The sequence below is a fragment of the Simochromis diagramma genome, unplaced genomic scaffold (assembly GCF_900408965.1).
Source record: "Simochromis diagramma unplaced genomic scaffold, fSimDia1.1 OVJJ01000235.1, whole genome shotgun sequence".
In the NCBI taxonomy this organism is placed as follows: domain Eukaryota; kingdom Metazoa; phylum Chordata; class Actinopteri; order Cichliformes; family Cichlidae; genus Simochromis; species Simochromis diagramma.
The window spans coordinates 245,259-264,013 of NW_024386861.1; the positions used below are offsets into that span (position 1 = coordinate 245,259).

The following is an 18,755-nucleotide window of genomic DNA, read 5'->3' on the forward strand; positions in this document are numbered from 1 at the left end:
AGTCTTGTCCTGTGGAGGTGGCTCTTCTGTGTTGTGCCATGCGCTTGTGAAGTGGCTGTTTGGTCTCTCCGATGTAGAGGTCTGAGCATTCCTCGCTGCACTGTACAGCATGCACCACATTGTTAAGTCTGTGTTTTGGCTTAAAGAAGTCCAGACGCTTTTCTTTGCAAGCTCCTTTGACTACGATGACCTGGGTGACTGAGAACCTTCACAGACAGAAAGTTATTAACATTTCTCCTAATGGGGAAATTTAGAGTGAACTATCCAGCAGTTGTTGAGAAATTTCACAATCATCAAATTGCTCTCCTGATATTTAGACTGTAGTATTGATATTTTAACCTTTACTGGTGGTGATGAAAAACAAAGCTTGCTGAAGTCAATAGGAGTTATCCTCTGGGGATCATGAACATCTCTGGGAAAGTTCTTCTAATCCATCATGTAGTTGTACAAAGATTTCAGTCATCTCCATAAATGTGGTTAAGTGTGCTTCCTGCTGCACTTACAGATGTGCACTCAGAAGAAGCGAAGCGTCTTGTGGGTGATTCACGCTAGACAACTTGCTTATTTATTTACACGCACTCTAACAGTGCACAAGATGATTCTTCCTCACAACAACAGGAAGCGTTCAATACACTGGCTGCATGTCATCAACAGTAGCCTTCGGCTGAGCTGGTCGTGGGAGCAGAAACGATTTTACTGATAGCACACTGAGAACTTTCATGTCATGGTTATCTCCTTGATTAGATTTTAAGTTTTGGCTGATGGGACATAGAGCCACAGCCACATGAGAAGTTTTCTAGGAACTGATAGGATCGCTAAAAGATCTCAATCACTGCAGGCTGCCGGCAGTGTTTCCCATCTCCATGGAAACAGCAGAGCCTGTATCACTCTGAGACGAGACTGCGCTGATAAAGAGGATGTGACCACCTCCAGAGTATCACGATGGTGTAGAAATATTTAGATTGAAGTCAGTTTGAAGCTGCTCATGGCTATCGTTGCTGAGGCGCTCATAAGCCCGGCGTTCTCCTTGTCTTCCTTCTTTTATTCAACATTAGCTCCACATCTGCTCCCATGAAGGAGCTGCAGTGTGCTCGTTACTGTAGTACGACCCAATTTGAGCGCCACTTTCCCTTCTGTGTCGTTCTAATGAGGGAAGACAGGCAGTCGACAGGCACTCATGCCTTTGCCTTTAATGGACTGAGAGAGTTGTGCAGGCAGATAAGAAAGTTTCTGCAGTGCTGCAGAAGCACAGAGGCTTTTTTTCAAGTTTAACAACTACTTTAAAATGACCTAGATGTTGGATATTTTCCAAAATCAGCTGTTGCATGGGTCACTTCTGATCACGGGCTTCAAAAGTTTGCATTTTAAATATTTACTGGCGTCACTGACATTTCCCTGCATGCCCACACAAACAAGCACACTGTTTAGGGTCCAAACTACAGTCCTAGTCTCACTCTGTTGTTAATCATTTCACAATAATACACAGAGGTACGGTTCTATACCTGACTGCCACCCCAAACACACAAACACAGTATGCATCCCTTTGATGCGTCAGTTCAGTACAAAGGAGCACGACTCTAAGGATGGCAACATGGCACAGTTGGTGCACCCTTTTCCTTTCATTTTAAATGAACTGCCATGTACTTTGGTACAAATATTCATTCTTCAGATCCTGCTGACTTTGGTAATCTTCCCAATTTGTTGTTTTAGTGAAATGTCTGAACAATGAATTCATGCTGTAGAACCACCAACAGATTTTAGCTGCATTTAGGTTTTGGCTCATTCTGTGACTCACACACTTAATAATGTTACACAATAATCCGTGAGGTGAAGTAAGAGAAGTTTGGAAGAACTCTGTCTTAAGAAATCCTGCTTGGAATTCCACCATAAAAAGAAACAGTTTTGTTGCGCCTTACTTGGTAGGAATTATGAGGACTCTGACTTTCTGACGTCTCTGGAACGCCAAACGGCATGTTGTGTGTGTATGCGTGTGTGTTTTTAACATCGTGCACATGTGCATGTGTGTGGCAGGGTGATCGTGAAGAGTGCCAGGAAGCACTGTATCTCATCTTGTGGACAAGTCCTTAATCTGTGTGACCCAGCAAGGGATTATGGGGGTTCTGAGAGAAAAATGGGACTTGAAGCTCACCCTTCCAGCCTGGTAACTGACAGTTTGAGTTTGTGTGACTCTGTCCTTTTGCATTTCTTCCCTCCTTTCTTCCATTTTTTTTTGTCCCAACGCATGACTGTGTTTTGCTACAGATCAAATTAACTACAAAACAGAATTATACCATTTACTGATTATTCAATATCCTCATTGTATGAGCGCTCATTGTTCTATATGGACTACAGAACTGCATAGACTGTAGTGCTTGGCAACTAGTACAGCTAAGTGAAAAGGAATAATCCCCAGACTTAAACTGAAGTCATTTGGTTAATTTGACAGTGAATATAAATGGCCAACTTAAGCATAGCAGCCCAGTAATTTCACATTATGTGTCCGGAGGGAAATTTGTTTAGAAAAAAGCTTCATGTTGAGGTATTTGGATACATTTCCCAAGGTTGTTGCTGATCCTGTTTCTACTGATTTTAGTGGGAAATGCTTTGTTTTAACAAGATGATGACTTTAGCCTCAAACTATCAGTGCTTAGTGGGCAATAAATGCAAAAATGTATTTATAAATAATCATTTGATGGTCATTAAGGTGGATTTTTTTTTTTTTTTTGGCTACATTGTAAAAAAAAAGAAAGAAAATTTACTGGTAATTTTCAGCCAATACATGATCCGTTTTTTTATGGATGTTTGCGTAAATGCAAGAATGGTAATTCAGCTCATAGTTTTTCTTTCCTTTCATTTAAAATGTTTTTTGCTGATTTTTTTATTCTGTATTTCTGTGTCTAAATTCCCTTTTAAAGCTGTGTCCATTCATTTTCTCTCACTTTTTAAGCAACAATGACAAACATTTGCTGTTTCAGGTTTCGAGCAGAACAGTTTCCTTCATGAAATTATAATGATTAACTTGTTAATTAAAAACCCCAGATGAATCATTATGGGAGCTATTCACAGCCTTTGTATCACTGTGGATTTTTTTTTTTTTTTTTTTTTTGTGGACCACACAAAGAAATAATTATGCTCTATGATAACTACATGTTTTCGTATGGCAGAAGCTCAACTAATCATCTGGCTCCGGTGCTGAAGTGTGCTGTCATTAAAGGGAATAATACTTCTTACCAAACTCCCTTGACTCCTACATGTTTTCGTGGTGTCTCGTTGGGTGGTCATTCATTTATGCAGCAGGCTCAGGTTTCCTCGTGGTGCTTAGAGCCATTCAAATGTCAAAAAGTCAGTGTGATTGGAAACCCTCTTGGATTCACCAGCATATGGTGCAGGGCAGGGTGTTAATTTCAACCCTCAGGGTGAATGGACCCACTAAATGTCATATATGTCACGTTAGCCATTCTGGCGTCTGATGTTTTGTTAGATGAAAACATCAGGGGCTGTTGGGGTGGGGTGGGGTGGGGGTGGGGTGGGGGGGGGGGGATTTCCTAAACTGTTTTTGTGAGCTGAGCTTTGTCTAAAACAGGGACGCGTGGGCTCAAATTAAAATCTTATTTAAGAGGATTCGGGACAGATGGTGTCCCATTGTTTGGGGATGTGTTTATTATTAGAAAATGGGGTGAATGATGAAAACTGCACAACACACTCCCTCGACCACCACTTTGCATAAACACCCCCACAATGTAGGCATTTCTCTGGGATTCAAGGACCCACCTTGATCGGTTTTTCATTAGATTGTGGGAACAACTAATCAGCAGTGAAATGCAGAGGTGAACGTGTCGCTTTGTACCAGTTCGGAAGCTCTAATTGGTCAAAGATGGTTCGGTCAGAGCTCAAATGAGTTTAATTGAAGCTACTTAAACACAAGAGGAAAGCAAGAGATTGATTTTGAATGAAACATAACCATTATGCAACACACAACTGAGCGTGCTGGCTGTTAATGAGAGCTGGCTGGTTGCTCAGAAGTGTTAAAATAACTGATGTTCAATGTGAGAGAAAGCTGAAAATCAGTCACTACCCCCTTTTCCCAGCCTTCCTGCTCAGGTTCTTGCTCGCTTTTATTTCACACAGTTACACTCTGTTACAGCATCTCCCTCTTTTCCCCTCTTCACTCCCTCCCTTCCTCTTTCTGCCTCTTTCCATCCTTTCCTTCCCTCCTTCATTCTCTGTTTCTCTCTTAGCTCACCAGATGGAGAGGGGGCGGTGTGTGTGTGTGTGTGTGTGTGTGTGTGTGTGTGTGTGTGTGTGTGTGTGTGTGTGTGTGTGTGTGTGGTTGTGGTTGCATGGTTACTCGTGAGTTTGCATATTGAAATCACCTGCACATTTTGTCCTTATCCAAGCAAACAATAAAACAAATCAAAATCACAGGAATCCACAGATGAAACAGTCTGACAGGATTTTATTATTATTATTATTTTTGCAATAATATGTCACCAAAATATATTTAGAGAGTAATTTACATCATGAGGATGATTTTGGGCGCCAAAAAGGGAGTCGGCAGCCATCATTTTGGGGGCATTGTTCTGTAACACCGATGCGTGTGCATTTGCATTTCGAAACTGAATTGTTGATATAGACAGAGAGACGGTGGCGAGCTTAAACAGAGAGAAGGAGAGATAGCGGGAGAGAGAGAGGGAGGGTGTGTACGAGAGAGAGAGACGGAGAGAGAGAGAGAGAGAGAGCATCCAGTCACCAGGATAGGCTCCATCATCCACACACTGTAAGGTACAAGTGCAAGTAGCCTGCAAGGAGACTATATTCCCCTAAAATAATGGACGGGACAAAGCCTGCCATGGAGTCCAACGCAGAGGAGACTCAGGACGAGGGGCAGGAGAGCAAAGGTACGCTCAATCCGCAGCTGGCATTTGCGCGTTTTTGGCATTTTTTCCCCCTGTCTTTGGAGACATTTGCGTCTGCGCCAGCGCGAGCGGGTTTAACCTACTTGCAATGGCTTTCTCGCTTGCGCGCGACACAATAGCATGGCTTTTTTTGTTCTGCGGCCTCACACCTATTTGAGGGCGATTTGGCGACGTGGGAATATGGTGATCGAGATTATTTCGCGCGGTTTCGAGCGCAATTTAACGTCTTGGTTTGCGATTTCAAAGAATGTGTGTGCGTGGGGGGGGGGAGACGGATGCAGGGGGAGACAATGAGGGGGTGGGCGGCTTGATGCGCTCGGGAAGGTTGCTCGTTCTGGTTTTATGGAGCATGCATTAATGCCAATTTGCTTTTGCGTTGCTGCACGATCGTGAGCTCATTCCTGCCTAATGAGCGGCTGATAACGGGGCCGCGCGCCGTGCACGGCTGCATTATTGTTTTCCGCCAGGTGGATCCTCCCGCCGCAGCCGCTTTGATTGTTATCGGCGGTCTCCATAAGGGCTGAACTGTCAGGAGCGCGGCTAATCGAATATAGAAGAGATTCTTATTTGTTGTTGTTTTAAAAAAAATAATTAAAAAATCAGCTTTTATTAGACGAACCGGAGGCTACGAAACAATCAATGATCCTGTTGGCGCAAAAAGATGGTCGCGTCCATCATTTAGAACCCAGGCGCACTGGAAACAGAGCCTCTGTGTGATGCACGCATGCCGATTTGGACCCCTGCGCCATGCTCGTTTTTATATAATACAATGAAAATGCAACAATGTATGTCACACCATCAGTGGTTGAAATACATTTCGACCTTTACATGCACATGGAATGAATTTACAGGCGCAAATGTGCAAACAGCCTGTCACCTGTCAAAGACAAGCAAGCAATTAGATATTTTTCCCTCAAAATCGTGCTCAAACTGTTGCTCATACTGACTCTGTGTAGGCGTTTCTTTGTGCGTCGGAGGACTCGACGTCCATACAGAGTGGATGTGACTGATTTGTTTTCGTTGTGGCCTGGTAGTAAAAATCACATCCTGCAGTTTGGGGGCAGCTGAAAACAGGCCGTGGTGATTATAGACTTACTAAAATGTGAATGTGCAGCACAAACAGTCTGAGGTGTAAGTCGTAATTTAGTCAGTGATGGGTGTTTTAAAGATAAACACCTTTTTTTCTGTTTACACCTGGGGAAGGGTTGTGTTTCAGCTGATCAGACATCCTGCCCTTAGGCCTCCTTAGAGAGGAGGATAGGTGACACCAAGTCAGAGTGCATACGCCCGGAGGGCTTTGCACAGACACTCACCTCACAGCGCCATGCAGTGTCTTCTGCAGATTGCATTCACAGTTGTGTGTGAACCCATCTTAAAATGAAGTGTTTATGCTTGAAAACATAAATATATTTCTGCAGCATGTATAAAACCGGCTAAAAATGACTAGATTGGAAGAAAATATTTACATTTGTACTTTTAGTATTGGATTGGATTCGGTAAGTTTGGAAGGAAATCTTTATTCCTAGTTGGAAATCAAACTAGAAGCACAGACTCTGTCAGTAAGTTTATGTGGTTTTGCTGGAACTCTATTTTATTCCTTGGTCCTGTCTCGGTGATATTGCTGGGTCACCGTTTGTCTGTGACGTAAAGTTCAAAAGAGTGGGGTGTCCCTCAACAGTGATGTTTCAAAAAGATATTACATCATCTTCTCCCAAGGCATCCTGTCACGCGCACGCCCATGTCCAATGAGAGCCTTTTGTGTGACTTCAGCTGAGAGAGTGGGCGAAGCCTCTTTAAAGGCCTCTAAAGATAGAGAGCCATATTTATAGCTATCGATTGAGCCCTTGAATTCATTAATGACTATTTTCTGAATTAGCGACATTATAACACAGCTGCTTTCTCCTAGTTCTGCAGCCTCGCTGCTGTGCTCCAGGTGTGATGTTGCGCAACCAAGTCCACCTACACCAGTGTCCCAAAATAGACCAGATTGGAGGATGGCCTATTTGTTGGTGTAATCATTTGTGTGTGCCTTTGACATCTGGAATGTGACCATAAGCTTGTAGCATCCCTTAAGAAGCTGAAGACTTAAAGTTGGGGCAACAAGGCGAGCGCTGTCGTGTAAGGCGCTTGTGTCCGTGTGTGCCAGCATTTCTGAATCAGGAAGCACATGTACGAAGTTTGGAGTAAACACTTAAACAATCCCAGATGCTTGGTGTCACAGTCGGAGGCTCAAGGCAGGATTTGTGCTTAAATTGTGATGCTTGGGTTCCTATTTCTGCAGCGGATTCTTCGTGTTTAGTTTTAAACGACTGATTAAAGAACTGCTTATGTCAGCTGATTGCGGTTACATCCATTGTGGCACCGTGGGTAGCAGGAAATTGTAGCAAGAGCAACAAAAAGTAGAGTTTTTTCTCTTTGTAGAGGCTTACACTTATTTCATTGTAACATCCACTCAATGTCATGGACACATTTCGTGAAAATCTAAATGAATGCTAAGTGCTACCTAATAGAATACACTGCAAAAGCAACGGGGGCCTCCACCCCAATGGAGACAGCCACCTCCCGCCAAATAGCTCGAACAGCATCTTTGTGATAGTTCTTATTATAGCAGGCGTTTCCACCTGTACATAAAAGGCGGATTTACGAAGTGTCTTAAACCTGCATTCTCTCTAACGGCCAGCAGAGGGCGGCTCCGATGGAATTCCAATTGTATAAAAGGCAAAAGGGAAACTGCCGTTTGTTGCCTTGATCTGTGACCTCAGGAAATTTTTTTCGCATGAGTTTATGGGCTCAAGCACTAATTTAAAGTTTTATTTATTTATTTATTGAATACAGCATAATGCTCATTTTTTTAAATTAGCCCCTTATTTCTGTCCAAAGAGATGACCAAGAAGGATATGTTTGAGTGGGTTCTACATTGTGACTGACAAGTTACTATTGAATGAGCACACAGCATCCTTCTGAGCCTGAGTTAAACCCACCCATTTCTCATCCGTTCCAAAACTATGCTAACCAAAGTCCATCTTTTATATACAGTATGTATGGCTTTAGGATCATTTCTGCGACAAACAGAGAAAAAGTGAAAACATTACAATTTAAAAATCTGTCCATAATGTAAATATTTTGAGTTTCATGCTCAAAAGTTCTGTACTTTAGAGGATGTGTAGTTAGATATAATTTTTTGAACTTTCTTGCCAAAGTCAAGTCTGTCAGTTAGCGTTTAGCATGAAGACAGGAAGCAGTGAAGCAGCTGGCTTTCATGCTGTGTCTAGTTTTGGTTATTCTTAGAATATTATAAGTGAACGGAGTCATAAGTATGATATTTTAGCACATACTTTGGATTATTTCTCTTCACATTACTTGCTTCCATTAGCTACATGTTCCCTTAGCTTCAGCTCCATTAGCCAATCATGGCAAACAGAGTCTTGTTCTTAATTGAACCTTCATTGTGTCTGTCTGCAGGGTCTCTGTGTGACATTTCGCTGAGAGTAATTACAAACTGGAAAATGAACACAGAACACAGACGTGGTTTATAATCAGGGGGTGGGTGGCGGGTGGTGTTTGGGTGGGTTCGGATTGATCCTTTTGCTTGATTGCGTCCTATAATCTCTAATCTGTGCGTGTGCGTTTGTGCGTTGAGGTGCTCTGAGCTCAGATAACAAGACATCATCTATGCTCTCTGAGGTGCAATTATATCAGATTTCATTAGGCTGAGACGGTTTGATTAGCGAAAGCAAGCATCTCTTTTTTAAAAACGTTTTTTTTTACCTTTAATGTGACTCCCTGAAGCGGCTTTAAGCGCTTGAAAGTGCCCCTGAGCGCATTTCAACTTGCTGCTTCTGTCCTGCCCTTTGTTGTAAATGCTTGGCCTGTTCTCACACACACGCACACACACACACACACACACACACACACACACACACACACACACACACACACACCGTCCTTCCCTCCCCTGCTTGTGTGTGCGTGCAGGCCTGCTCTTACATAACCCAGTGCCGGCTCGCCGTCTTTGGTTATGATGTTCAGATCAGAACCGTAAGAGATTACATCATTGTCTGGAAGGATACAGGTTTAGTCGAATTTTCTGCATGGAAGGGCAGAGCTGCTGCTGCAGCTTCTGAAGCACAAAGCGAGTTCCTCTTAATCAGGCTTTGTTTTTTAATTTTTTTCCTTTCTGCTGTCTTACCCGCACCTGCATTTAAAAATTCTGAATCTTACAAGACTCTCGCGCTAAAGCAGACTGAAGGGTCTGCATGTCTTTGTGAATTTCAAAAAGCTCCTTTTCTTGCCTAGAATCCAGGCCGGCGAGAATCTCTCCAGATTTGACAGCTCATTTTAGAAAAAAATAAAATTTATTTTAAATCAAATCAATTCACTTCAATCCTTTCACTCTTATTTTGAAAGTTCCGTTTCCGCTAAACAACCAGTCCTGGCCCTTCCTGTCACATGTTTCCTAGAGAATCTCTCGCCCCATGGTCGATGGACTCCATAACTAGTTTTCTTTCTGCTCTAGGAGTCTTCTTTGAGCTGAAAAGTCAGTCTAAGCGGGCCCTGCTGCAGGTAGAGAGCTGCTTTGCTGCACTAAGCTCATCCAGGATGCAGTAAGAACTGGTTTCTAAGACCATCGACCGGGCATCCAATCAGAGACTGTGTGATACTGCAAATTTTTTGTATGGATCCGGCACCAAGTAAAGGCAGTGCCAGTAATGCCAATTTGCTCATTTTTAACACATTTTTACATCACAAAAGTAACAATCTGAAAATGTGCTTCAGTTTTATTCATAAAGTGACAGCAAGGTTGCACAAAGAGGAAAATAACCACTGTGAGGTGTGATGACATCCTGGCCTTATACGTGTATATGTTTGGGGGGGTGAAGGGGGGCAGACAGGGGTCACTGGAGAAAAAAAGCTTCAGTGCTACAGTCCAGCTGAGCCCAGGCTGACACCTTGAATTTAAAGGCCAACCTCTGTTTGATGATCCTCAATCAGGTGAGGCGGCGGTGAGGAGCCGGGCGGGGCTGTCCTCCCTGCTGACATTTGGTTTGTGCTTCTCGTGAATATCGGGGTAGCTTCTCTCCCCAGCTGTCTTTACTACATCTCGATCAAGCTATTCTTTAATGTCATATTAAAAAGTTTGGGCTCCTCTCTTGACCTCTCATTTTTTATTTGTGTGTGGATGTAAAGCACCAACAGAGGATTTATTTGCCAAGTAAATATACGTCCAATGGAGATTTTTGCTCCTTTTTTGAAGGAGCATGCCGCCTGTGTTCAGTCTTTTTCTGCCTTGTAATCCACTTTACAGACCAAATCAAAGCTCTGCTGCCACACACACACACACACACACACCCACACATACACATAAATCTTAAGAAGCTTCCTCTCCACACTTGTGAAGGAGTAAGATTTACCAGAAAGCCAGTCATTATTCAGCGCTTATATTTGTCTTCAGGGCAGGAAACTGGTAAATTCATCACTCGGCCTACACGCATTTATCTTCAGCGGCTTTGTGGAGCATCCCAATATTTTTCTCTCTTGCAAAGTAGAAATTAGATAAAGTTCAGGTCACGATATACCAAAGTTACATTGATATGAATATTTTTTGAGACATGTGTTGGTGTAAGCCATGCTTACAGGTGCTGCTTCCTTTATCGGTGCTTTGACACAGTGTTTCAGTCACCATTAAACTGGGAGCTGACACCTAACAGTCCGGCCAAATGCAAACCTCGCTCTTTCTCTCACACACCCACGTCTACTCGAATGCACAGACTCGCCTGAGCTGGAATCGGTCTCCTACTGGACTTTGTTACAAACAGCCTCCTCTCACTAAGGCTTTTACTCCCTTCACTTGCTTTTTATGGCAGACAAAAAAGAAAAAAGCTCCCACACATCAACTATATGTAGTTATGTCCATGTGAACTTTTAATCTGTTTGTTCATCAACGCCAAAAATATTATATGAACCTGTAACACCAACTGCATCATATTTAATATGAATTTTTGAGACCTCTACATCATCAGTATGACTTTATTTTTTTATAACTAGACACATTTAGAGCCACTGAAGTAGCAAAAATTATACTAATTCAAACTTGTACATGCAAGTTGGCAGTTAATGTCTTTTATTTTAAATTTGTCAGAAAGTTCAGTAAACGCGCAAGTTTATTTCATAGTTCAGGCTTTACAGGGTTAAAACAAGGACAAGTTACATTAATAGTGATTCAAGGCTTTATTTATTTATATAGATAAGCATCAAAGACAAATAAGAAAAACTTAAGAAGTATAGTTTGTCTTTTAAAAAGTGAAATCTTATTTGCTAGTGCCTTAAACCTTAATTCTTTCTAATGGCCAGCAGGGGGCGACTCCTCTGGTTGCAAAAAAAGAATAGAAGTGCATGGGAAGATGACTCTTTTTCCCACTTGATTTAATGTCACAGCAGGAATGTTCCTTATGGGGTTATGGTCTCTATCGCCAGTTTAAACTCTGTATTTGGCGACACATGAAAATATGGTCCCATTTTAGTCATATAGACAATATCGCAGCATTTGCTTTCAGATCGGGCTACCGTGTGATTCTCTGTCACAGAAGCGTCCTGTGTGCTTGGTTTCTCAGTCAGATCCTCTCAAGATAGTCAAAGATGCCAAAGTTGAGGCTTCAAAATATCCATAAATGGATGATTTTACATGCATTTTTATGTAGCCGGTGCTTTGCTGTGCTATCAGGTCAATGTTGCATGCAAGGAATCAGCAAAACTAAAGGAAAATCTTTTTTTTTCTGTGCAAAACACAAACTACACTTGTGATTCTGTCTTTACATGCTTTCAAAATCCCTCTGACAAATCTGACCCCACGTGCTCTGGCATCTTCACTGTTCCCACCGATTAATTTGTCATTAAGTGCCACGTTTATCTTTTTTTCTGCTTCTCTCCTCTGCTTCTTCTGTCTCCTCTCTTCTCCTTTTTGTCTTGTCCTTTTCCCTCTCTCTCATTCCCACATTTACACTAATGCGCACACACCCTTCGCCTATCCTCCTCCCGCCCCGGAGGTGTGTGAGGTTGTGGGAGCATGTGAAAGCCGTCACACAGAGAGAGGCTCATGTGTTCCTCATTTGAAGCCATTTGCCCAAAGCATGCTGTCAGCCTCCATCTGGATATGTGTGTGTGTGTCCGTGTGTGCGCTTGTATTTGTTTACGTGTCAATGACCAGGAGTGGTTGAGGGGAATGTCTGTGTCAGTGCTTCGCTTGCACTAAAGGAAAAGCTCTATTTTTGTACACACATGTGGGCGAGACCGTGTGGTGCACCATTGTGCTCTTACTCTCGGTCCCTGCACTGTGGTCACATCTTTTTTATTTGGCTCTGATCTCTGTGTGTACACACAAAACAAGGACTATGTCGTGTTAGAGTGCCTTGCTATTTATTGTCTGCATGAAAGCGCGCTGCACTGAGGAAACTCCCTTTAAAAGAGCCTTTTGTTTCTCACCTTAAAAGGAATCTTTGTATTCGCTGCGTCACAAAGGAGTTTTAAAAAGAAAGCATGGTGTTTTACAACATGTCAACAGAGTTTTGATATTGTTACTTTAATTTCACTTGGTTTCTGGAGTGGGTTAACTCATTTCAGCTTGGTCTTTATTGTGTGACTTACAGTGGCAGGTCCAGTCTTTTTAATTATTAAAATATGGACATCAGGTGATTTAGGAGATTTTTCTACATCAGCGTGTAAATTTGCCCAAAATGACTAAACTAAACTTGAGAATGTGCCATAATTTCATTCAGCTAATCATATGACAGCAAGTTAATGCATTCAGAAACAGTTTACATGACTATGAAGTTAGCACTTGGGGGAAGGTGATTTATGTGGCTTTGAGCGTGGTTGGTGCCAGACAGGCTGGTCTGAGTATTTCAGAAGCTGCTGATCTGGTGAGATTTTCCCACAAAACCTCTCTGGGGTTTATGGCCAGAAAAAGAGAGAATATCCAGTGAGCAGCAGGTGTCTGGATGAAAATGTCTTGTTGATGCCAGAGGTCAGAGGGCAATGGCCAGACTGCTTCAAGCTGATTGGAAGGCAACAGGTAACTCAAATAGCCACTTGTTACAACCAAGGCATGCAGAAGAGCACGCTGGGTGTCACTCCTAAAAACAGATGTTTGGAAAAATGTTGGCTGGTCTGATGACTTTCAAATTTTGCTGCAGCATTCAGATGGTAGGATCAGAATTTGGCATAAACAAGCATGGAGCCGTCCTCCCATGTGTGTCATAAAATTGGTCATCAGACAGTTTGTCTGCAACTATTCTGTAAACTGGACTTTTAAGTAAATGCCATGTTTGCTTCCTAAAATGGATCTTGGGAGTCGCAGTTAAATTTCTTGCCCCAAAAACCTGTACGGAAACACCCTAAAATTCATCATCATCATCATCATGGTTGCACTGGTTTTGTTGTTCCGACTGCATCTTGAATATTATGTTTTTCATGGTGATGTTTGACAGTATACATCCTATCATTCTTAGCTTTTCTTCTTACTCTAAAGTACGCTACCTACCTCGCATTAAATACCTTGTTATCCCCCAGAACTTCCCTGGATGAGGTCCTACTAGGGCCAGTTCTTCCACAAACACCAGTTCAGTTCAATTTTAGTTAACCAGCACCAAATCAGAACAACAGTTGCTTCAAGGCGCTTTATATTTTAAAGTAAAGATCCTACAATAATAGATAGAAAACCCCAACAATCACACGACCCTCTATGAGCAAACGCTTGAAGCAGTGAGTGGCAGCCATCTGGTACAATTGGTCTGAGATGAGGGGTCAAAAGACAGACTGTGAAAGAGAACCACAGATTAATTATAATGAATGAATGAATGCAAAGTGGTGTGTAAATATTGGTGAAGGTGCAGGCCTTTCTAAGACAGCTAGCTACTTCCTACTGTGGAAGACGGACCTCTTAGCTCGCATTAGCCTCACAATCATGCCAACATTAACCAACATTATCCGCTAATTCTAACATTCTAACTGAGGACAAATTAAAAACAAAATTACACCCAAACTGCTGATGTCTATAACTGTGTTGCCCTAGCAAGAAGCAACAGATTGCTAGAATTTGGAAGCAAATACCCCTGCTAGTGCAAAAGAACTGTAATCTGAACACATCACCCTCCAACACTGCATCTATGTTTGAATCCCAGACTGCAGTGAGTGTATGAATAGCAGCAAGTGGCAGGTTGGCGCAGCATGTCTTGTTCCTGAGTGATGCCAACCTCCTCTGGCCCCCGTCCATCACCCACTGATGTCCAATCTGCTTCTCTCATCCATACCTAATAAAATTCCTGACGCCGATTAGCGCTTGTGATCATTAGCCACAGCTGACATCAACAAGTGACTCGCCGGAGTTACGTGTAGGTCATTCTGTGGCTCGATTTCAGGCAAGAGTCTCAGTCCTGCTTTTTTATGTACGATTCATCTCGTAGCCTTTTCTTTTCATATGTATAAGAGATGTAACTATGTGAAGTCAGCCACCGCAGAACGTGCTTTTGTGTTATACTAAATGAGACTTGTAGCTCATGTTTTAAAGTTCATGCTCAGTGGTGCCTTTGTGCCACACACACAGACTTAACGTGCAGAGTCCCTGAGGCGGCTGAAAGTGAATCTCCATGATCACATCGAGGGGGAGGAGGGCGAGTTGGAGGAGAGGCGAATGGGCCAGGGGAGGGCCACTGACTTCTTTGACGTCTCAGGGAAAGTGACATTAGCCAAGTTGGTTGCGTAACCGCTGAGCCATTCACTCCAATGGCACCGCACTTCTGGCCAGAGGGGCCATTTTACATTTTGGTGGAACAAGACTCAAAGTAATAGCTTTGACTGCGCTCCACTGAGCCAGCAGACGGTGGCTCAGGACAGGTGACCCTGCCTCTGAATACGAGACGATAGGAGACAATGGAGAGCGGTTTAAGTAGTTTTCACACAGGGTATGAGGTCAATGAACTATCTGCCATCAGGCTTTAAATCGTGTCACTGCACGCTTAAGGCAGGTGCTTTTAAATGAACTCCTTTAGTGCTGTGCATGTTAATTGCACTCGCCTCATTATGCCAAATAGCCCCAGAGGAATACAGTGTTCTTTCATCATATTGTGCGATGAAACGCTCCAAATGACGTGACTCCCTGAAGATAAATCAGGGGTCCTAAACTTCATGCTGCTCATTATTTTTGTTCTTGGCGTGTCCCCTTTTTGGAAGCGTCAGTGTCAACCGTGGTGGTTTGGATGCAAACTGGCAACAAGCTGATTTTGACAGTTTGTGTGTTTTGCTCTACATCTGTGTGAGCATCCGCTCTCATGTGCGCCCCATCTGTGTAGGCATTTCTGTAGAATTTATTTTAACATGGGTAAGTGTGTTTGCTATGTGTGTCTTGGGACTTGCTTCTCCCTCTCTCTCCCAGCTGGCAGCGTTTAGCTCAGATTGACTGCTGAAAGAGAGAGAGCTTTGCAGGGGAATGAACACGGCACAGATCAGCGGGATAAAAAAGTATTGATCACGCAGCGGAGTGCCGAGAACGGGATTTGAGCGTCGCACGCTCCATCAAGCTCAGTTACGCCAGGGCAGATGCTGACCCTGTGGCCCTTCGTAATTCTGCAAAATCAGCCAAGGGTTTCTCACAAACAGAAGATTTGGGTCAGTTATGTACCGTGGGAAATAAAACTGCAAAAAAAAACCCAGCACGTCCTTTTAATCAGCTACAAGCTGGTATATTCCTCAGAACAGAAATCAAAAGATCAGAAACTATCTCCAACATCAGGAACTTATCATTCCTTAGAACTAAATGCAAATGCTTGTGAGCAGTCCACACTTTCCACATATGAAAGTTCATGTCCTTCTCAGTTGAACGTACTCAGACGTCTTCTGGGTAAGTCCATTAACGCACAATGATTAAGCCAGTTGCATATTTTGTTTTTCTGCAAACATGACCTGATGTGACCAAGTCATCGGGATGCTGAAAAGAAAAAAACAAAAATGAAAGATGTCTAATAGTTGCTCTACCACACACAGGTGATATGTAACTTCCTGCTGTTAGAATTTAAGACGAAACCCCTCATCAGAAAAGCCCTATCCATCCATTTTCCAGTTCAGAGCTGCAGGGGAGCTGGAGTCCACCCCAGCTGTCAATGGGTGGAAAAACGGGTTGCCAGTCTGACAGACATTTATGCTCACCCAATTTAGAAACACCACTTTACCCACACATGTTTTTGGACTGTGGGAGGAAGCTAGAGGATTTGTGCCCACAAAAGCACAGAGAGAACATGCAACCTCAACACGGAAAGCCCAGCCTGGGGTTGAAACCAGGACCTGTTTGCTTTGGCAGTGGCTCTAACCACCACACTACTTAAACTCTGTTGCACTGACAGGATGGTACATTTGTCAAGGTTCTGACACTGATTTGTTCACGGAAACAAATGTTTTCTTTTGAGCAATAAGTGAAGCTTTTTGAGTGAATTACAGGCTTTTTGCGGGCAAACCATTATGTGCTGCTTTGTTTCTTATTGTTCTGAAAAGCAACCGAAAACAACTTCAAAGTGTCGTTGTAAGATCAGTGACAGATGGAGGCAAAATGAGGAGAAAATTGAAAGAAAATAAAACAAAATGAGTATTCTCGTGTTGTTTCTTTGCACAGAACGGTCTGCAGAAGACGCATCTGACGAATCATGCAGATACAGCAACTGTGCATGTGCTAATAACCTGCCAGATAATCCGTGAGATAATTATTTTTTTATTACAGAGATGAGAGAATGCAGATAGTCCTGTTTATAGTATATTAGTCAAATTTGATTAAAATTAATTGCAGTGAGTAATTGTTTTGGCTTCTATTTGCATCTACGCCACAGTATACTGATTATCTTTAGATTCAGGACCACGACAGCTTATCATCTGCTGTCTTTTTGATCAGTCCAGTTGCTAAAAGTGCAAGAAATATACCCTAAATTCTGCTTTTTAACATTTTTCTCTGCATAACCACTTAAATGGCTTCAGACAAAATGCATATGGCCTACACCCAGCACTGTGCTTGATTCAATCACAGGTAGACACTGAAAGGACTGACATTGCTGCTGTTGTGTAGACAGATCCTTTGTAGAAAACTGTCTGGGCTCCAGGAATTTCTCACGGTAATTTTTTCTAACATTGTATAGTCAGAATTATTAAAATGTTTACCCAGAACATTACTGGCACATCACAATGGTTGCAACCAATCAGCGTTTGCAACTTTGTGCCAATGTGCATAATCTGGCCTAGCTGTTGGCTTCCTTACAACCAGGCTGATTATCCAACTGTTTCTTTTTTGTTGCGGTGATGTAGCCGTGTTCCCAGATTTAGTGAATAATGTTGGTGGAAAAAACTGGTTAAAGAAAATACTGAGAAAAAGCGAATTGAACTTCGTAATGCTGCGCTTTTGATGTTCTCTTTTGCAGTTTTGAAGAAGCTCTGAAGAACATTTTATCCCTCTCCACAAAGTGGAACAATGGAAATCTCCCAAGCTGTAGTTTGTGCGTGGCTGTGCCGGGAGTCTGCAGCCACTGAGCAGATGGGGCTTTTTTTTTTTCCATCTCCACCAGAGGAGGCGCAGTCATCCACCCCCCCCCTCCCATCTCTTTTTTCTTCCTTCACTTTCCCACACCTTTCCCACTCTCTTCTCTCTTGTGGGAATCTACCCATAATGCACTGTGAGGAAATTGCCCCATAATGAATACAACACTTCTAAATTTGAATGGAGCCTCAGGCAGTGGCCAGATCGGCCGCTGAAATATTCACAAAGCTTTAATAACGCTGTTATTCCTGGCAGATGCACTGTGCGCACTCACAGTTGGCGATAATCATGCTGTGCCACTAGGTTTATGGCAAATCATTAACTATCAGGACAGTGGGACGCCTTTACTCTCAGTTTATATTTAAATCTGATTTATAGAAGCACAGAAATCGATGTAGCCAGAGAAATACAGTGCATAAATCAAGGCAATATCAACTAGACATTAGCAGATCCTGCTACCGACTGAGAAAACAAGGATATATTGACCTCAGTTATTTTTCCCTTCATACCTACTTAGAAGTCTGTTATTAAAACCAAATGCTACAAAATGTGACAAAGTTTATAATGCGAAGTGTATTCGAGGGATTATTTCATAGCAAACGCTCTTCATTTTGTGTCGTGGGTGTCAGGTGATTGACAGGAAGCGGAGCGTAATCACAAAAGATGTCAGCAATCTGTGACAGCTTCTGTCTCCAACCACATCCACTGCGTGCCAGGCCTCATTTATCCAGTCAAAGAGCCTCAAAGGCTCTCTTGTCCAATAAGACTTGGGTTTGAATTTGATGAAAAAAATAAGGCTTTGGTTCTAAAACAAGGCTAACTGCTCAGAAAACCTGAAATGAGGATGAAGAAATGCCACTGTTGTTAAATATTTAAGGCCTCAGCCACACGGGCCTAGCGACCAGCTGGTGAAACCCTCATAACCTGTGGTTCCTTGGGGAAAATGTGCACTCTTGGTTTATTACCAGTTGGCAACTCTTTGCTGGTTATTGTTGGTGCTGCACCAGAAACCTCCTGTTGATTGCTGTGTTAGCTGCAGTTGATGGTGGTTAAAATATTTGCATTGCTTTACACTGACAGTGGGCAAATGGTGGGTAGTGGAAGTTTTTACATCACCAGCTTTCAAGCTTTTCGTGATGATAGAGGCACTTTTACCTCACAAGTATCCGATTTAAGGATGTGCTGAAATAGTGAAATAGTTCGAATGAATCCACATTAATGTGCCGCTGTAACACAAACAGATGTAGCAGCTGACTGTCAACTCCCATGATTTG

General features: G+C 42.6%; 1 protein-coding gene across 2 annotated transcripts in view; it reads left to right on the top strand.

The window, feature by feature from the left end:
* LOC120733241 (neuronal membrane glycoprotein M6-b-like) overlaps positions 1-18,755 on the top strand; it is a 47,154-nt gene that overhangs the window by 13,134 nt on the left and 15,265 nt on the right. The window contains exon 1 of one of the 2 annotated variants that reach the window (XM_040031305.1): positions 4,687-4,898. The exons of the other annotated variant lie outside the window; for it this stretch is intronic. Coding sequence (XP_039887239.1) covers positions 4,829-4,898 — 70 coding nt within the window. The 5' untranslated portion in view covers positions 4,687-4,828. Of the gene's footprint in view, positions 1-4,686; positions 4,899-18,755 lie in introns of those variants that run through there. 2 annotated transcript variants of the gene reach the window in all.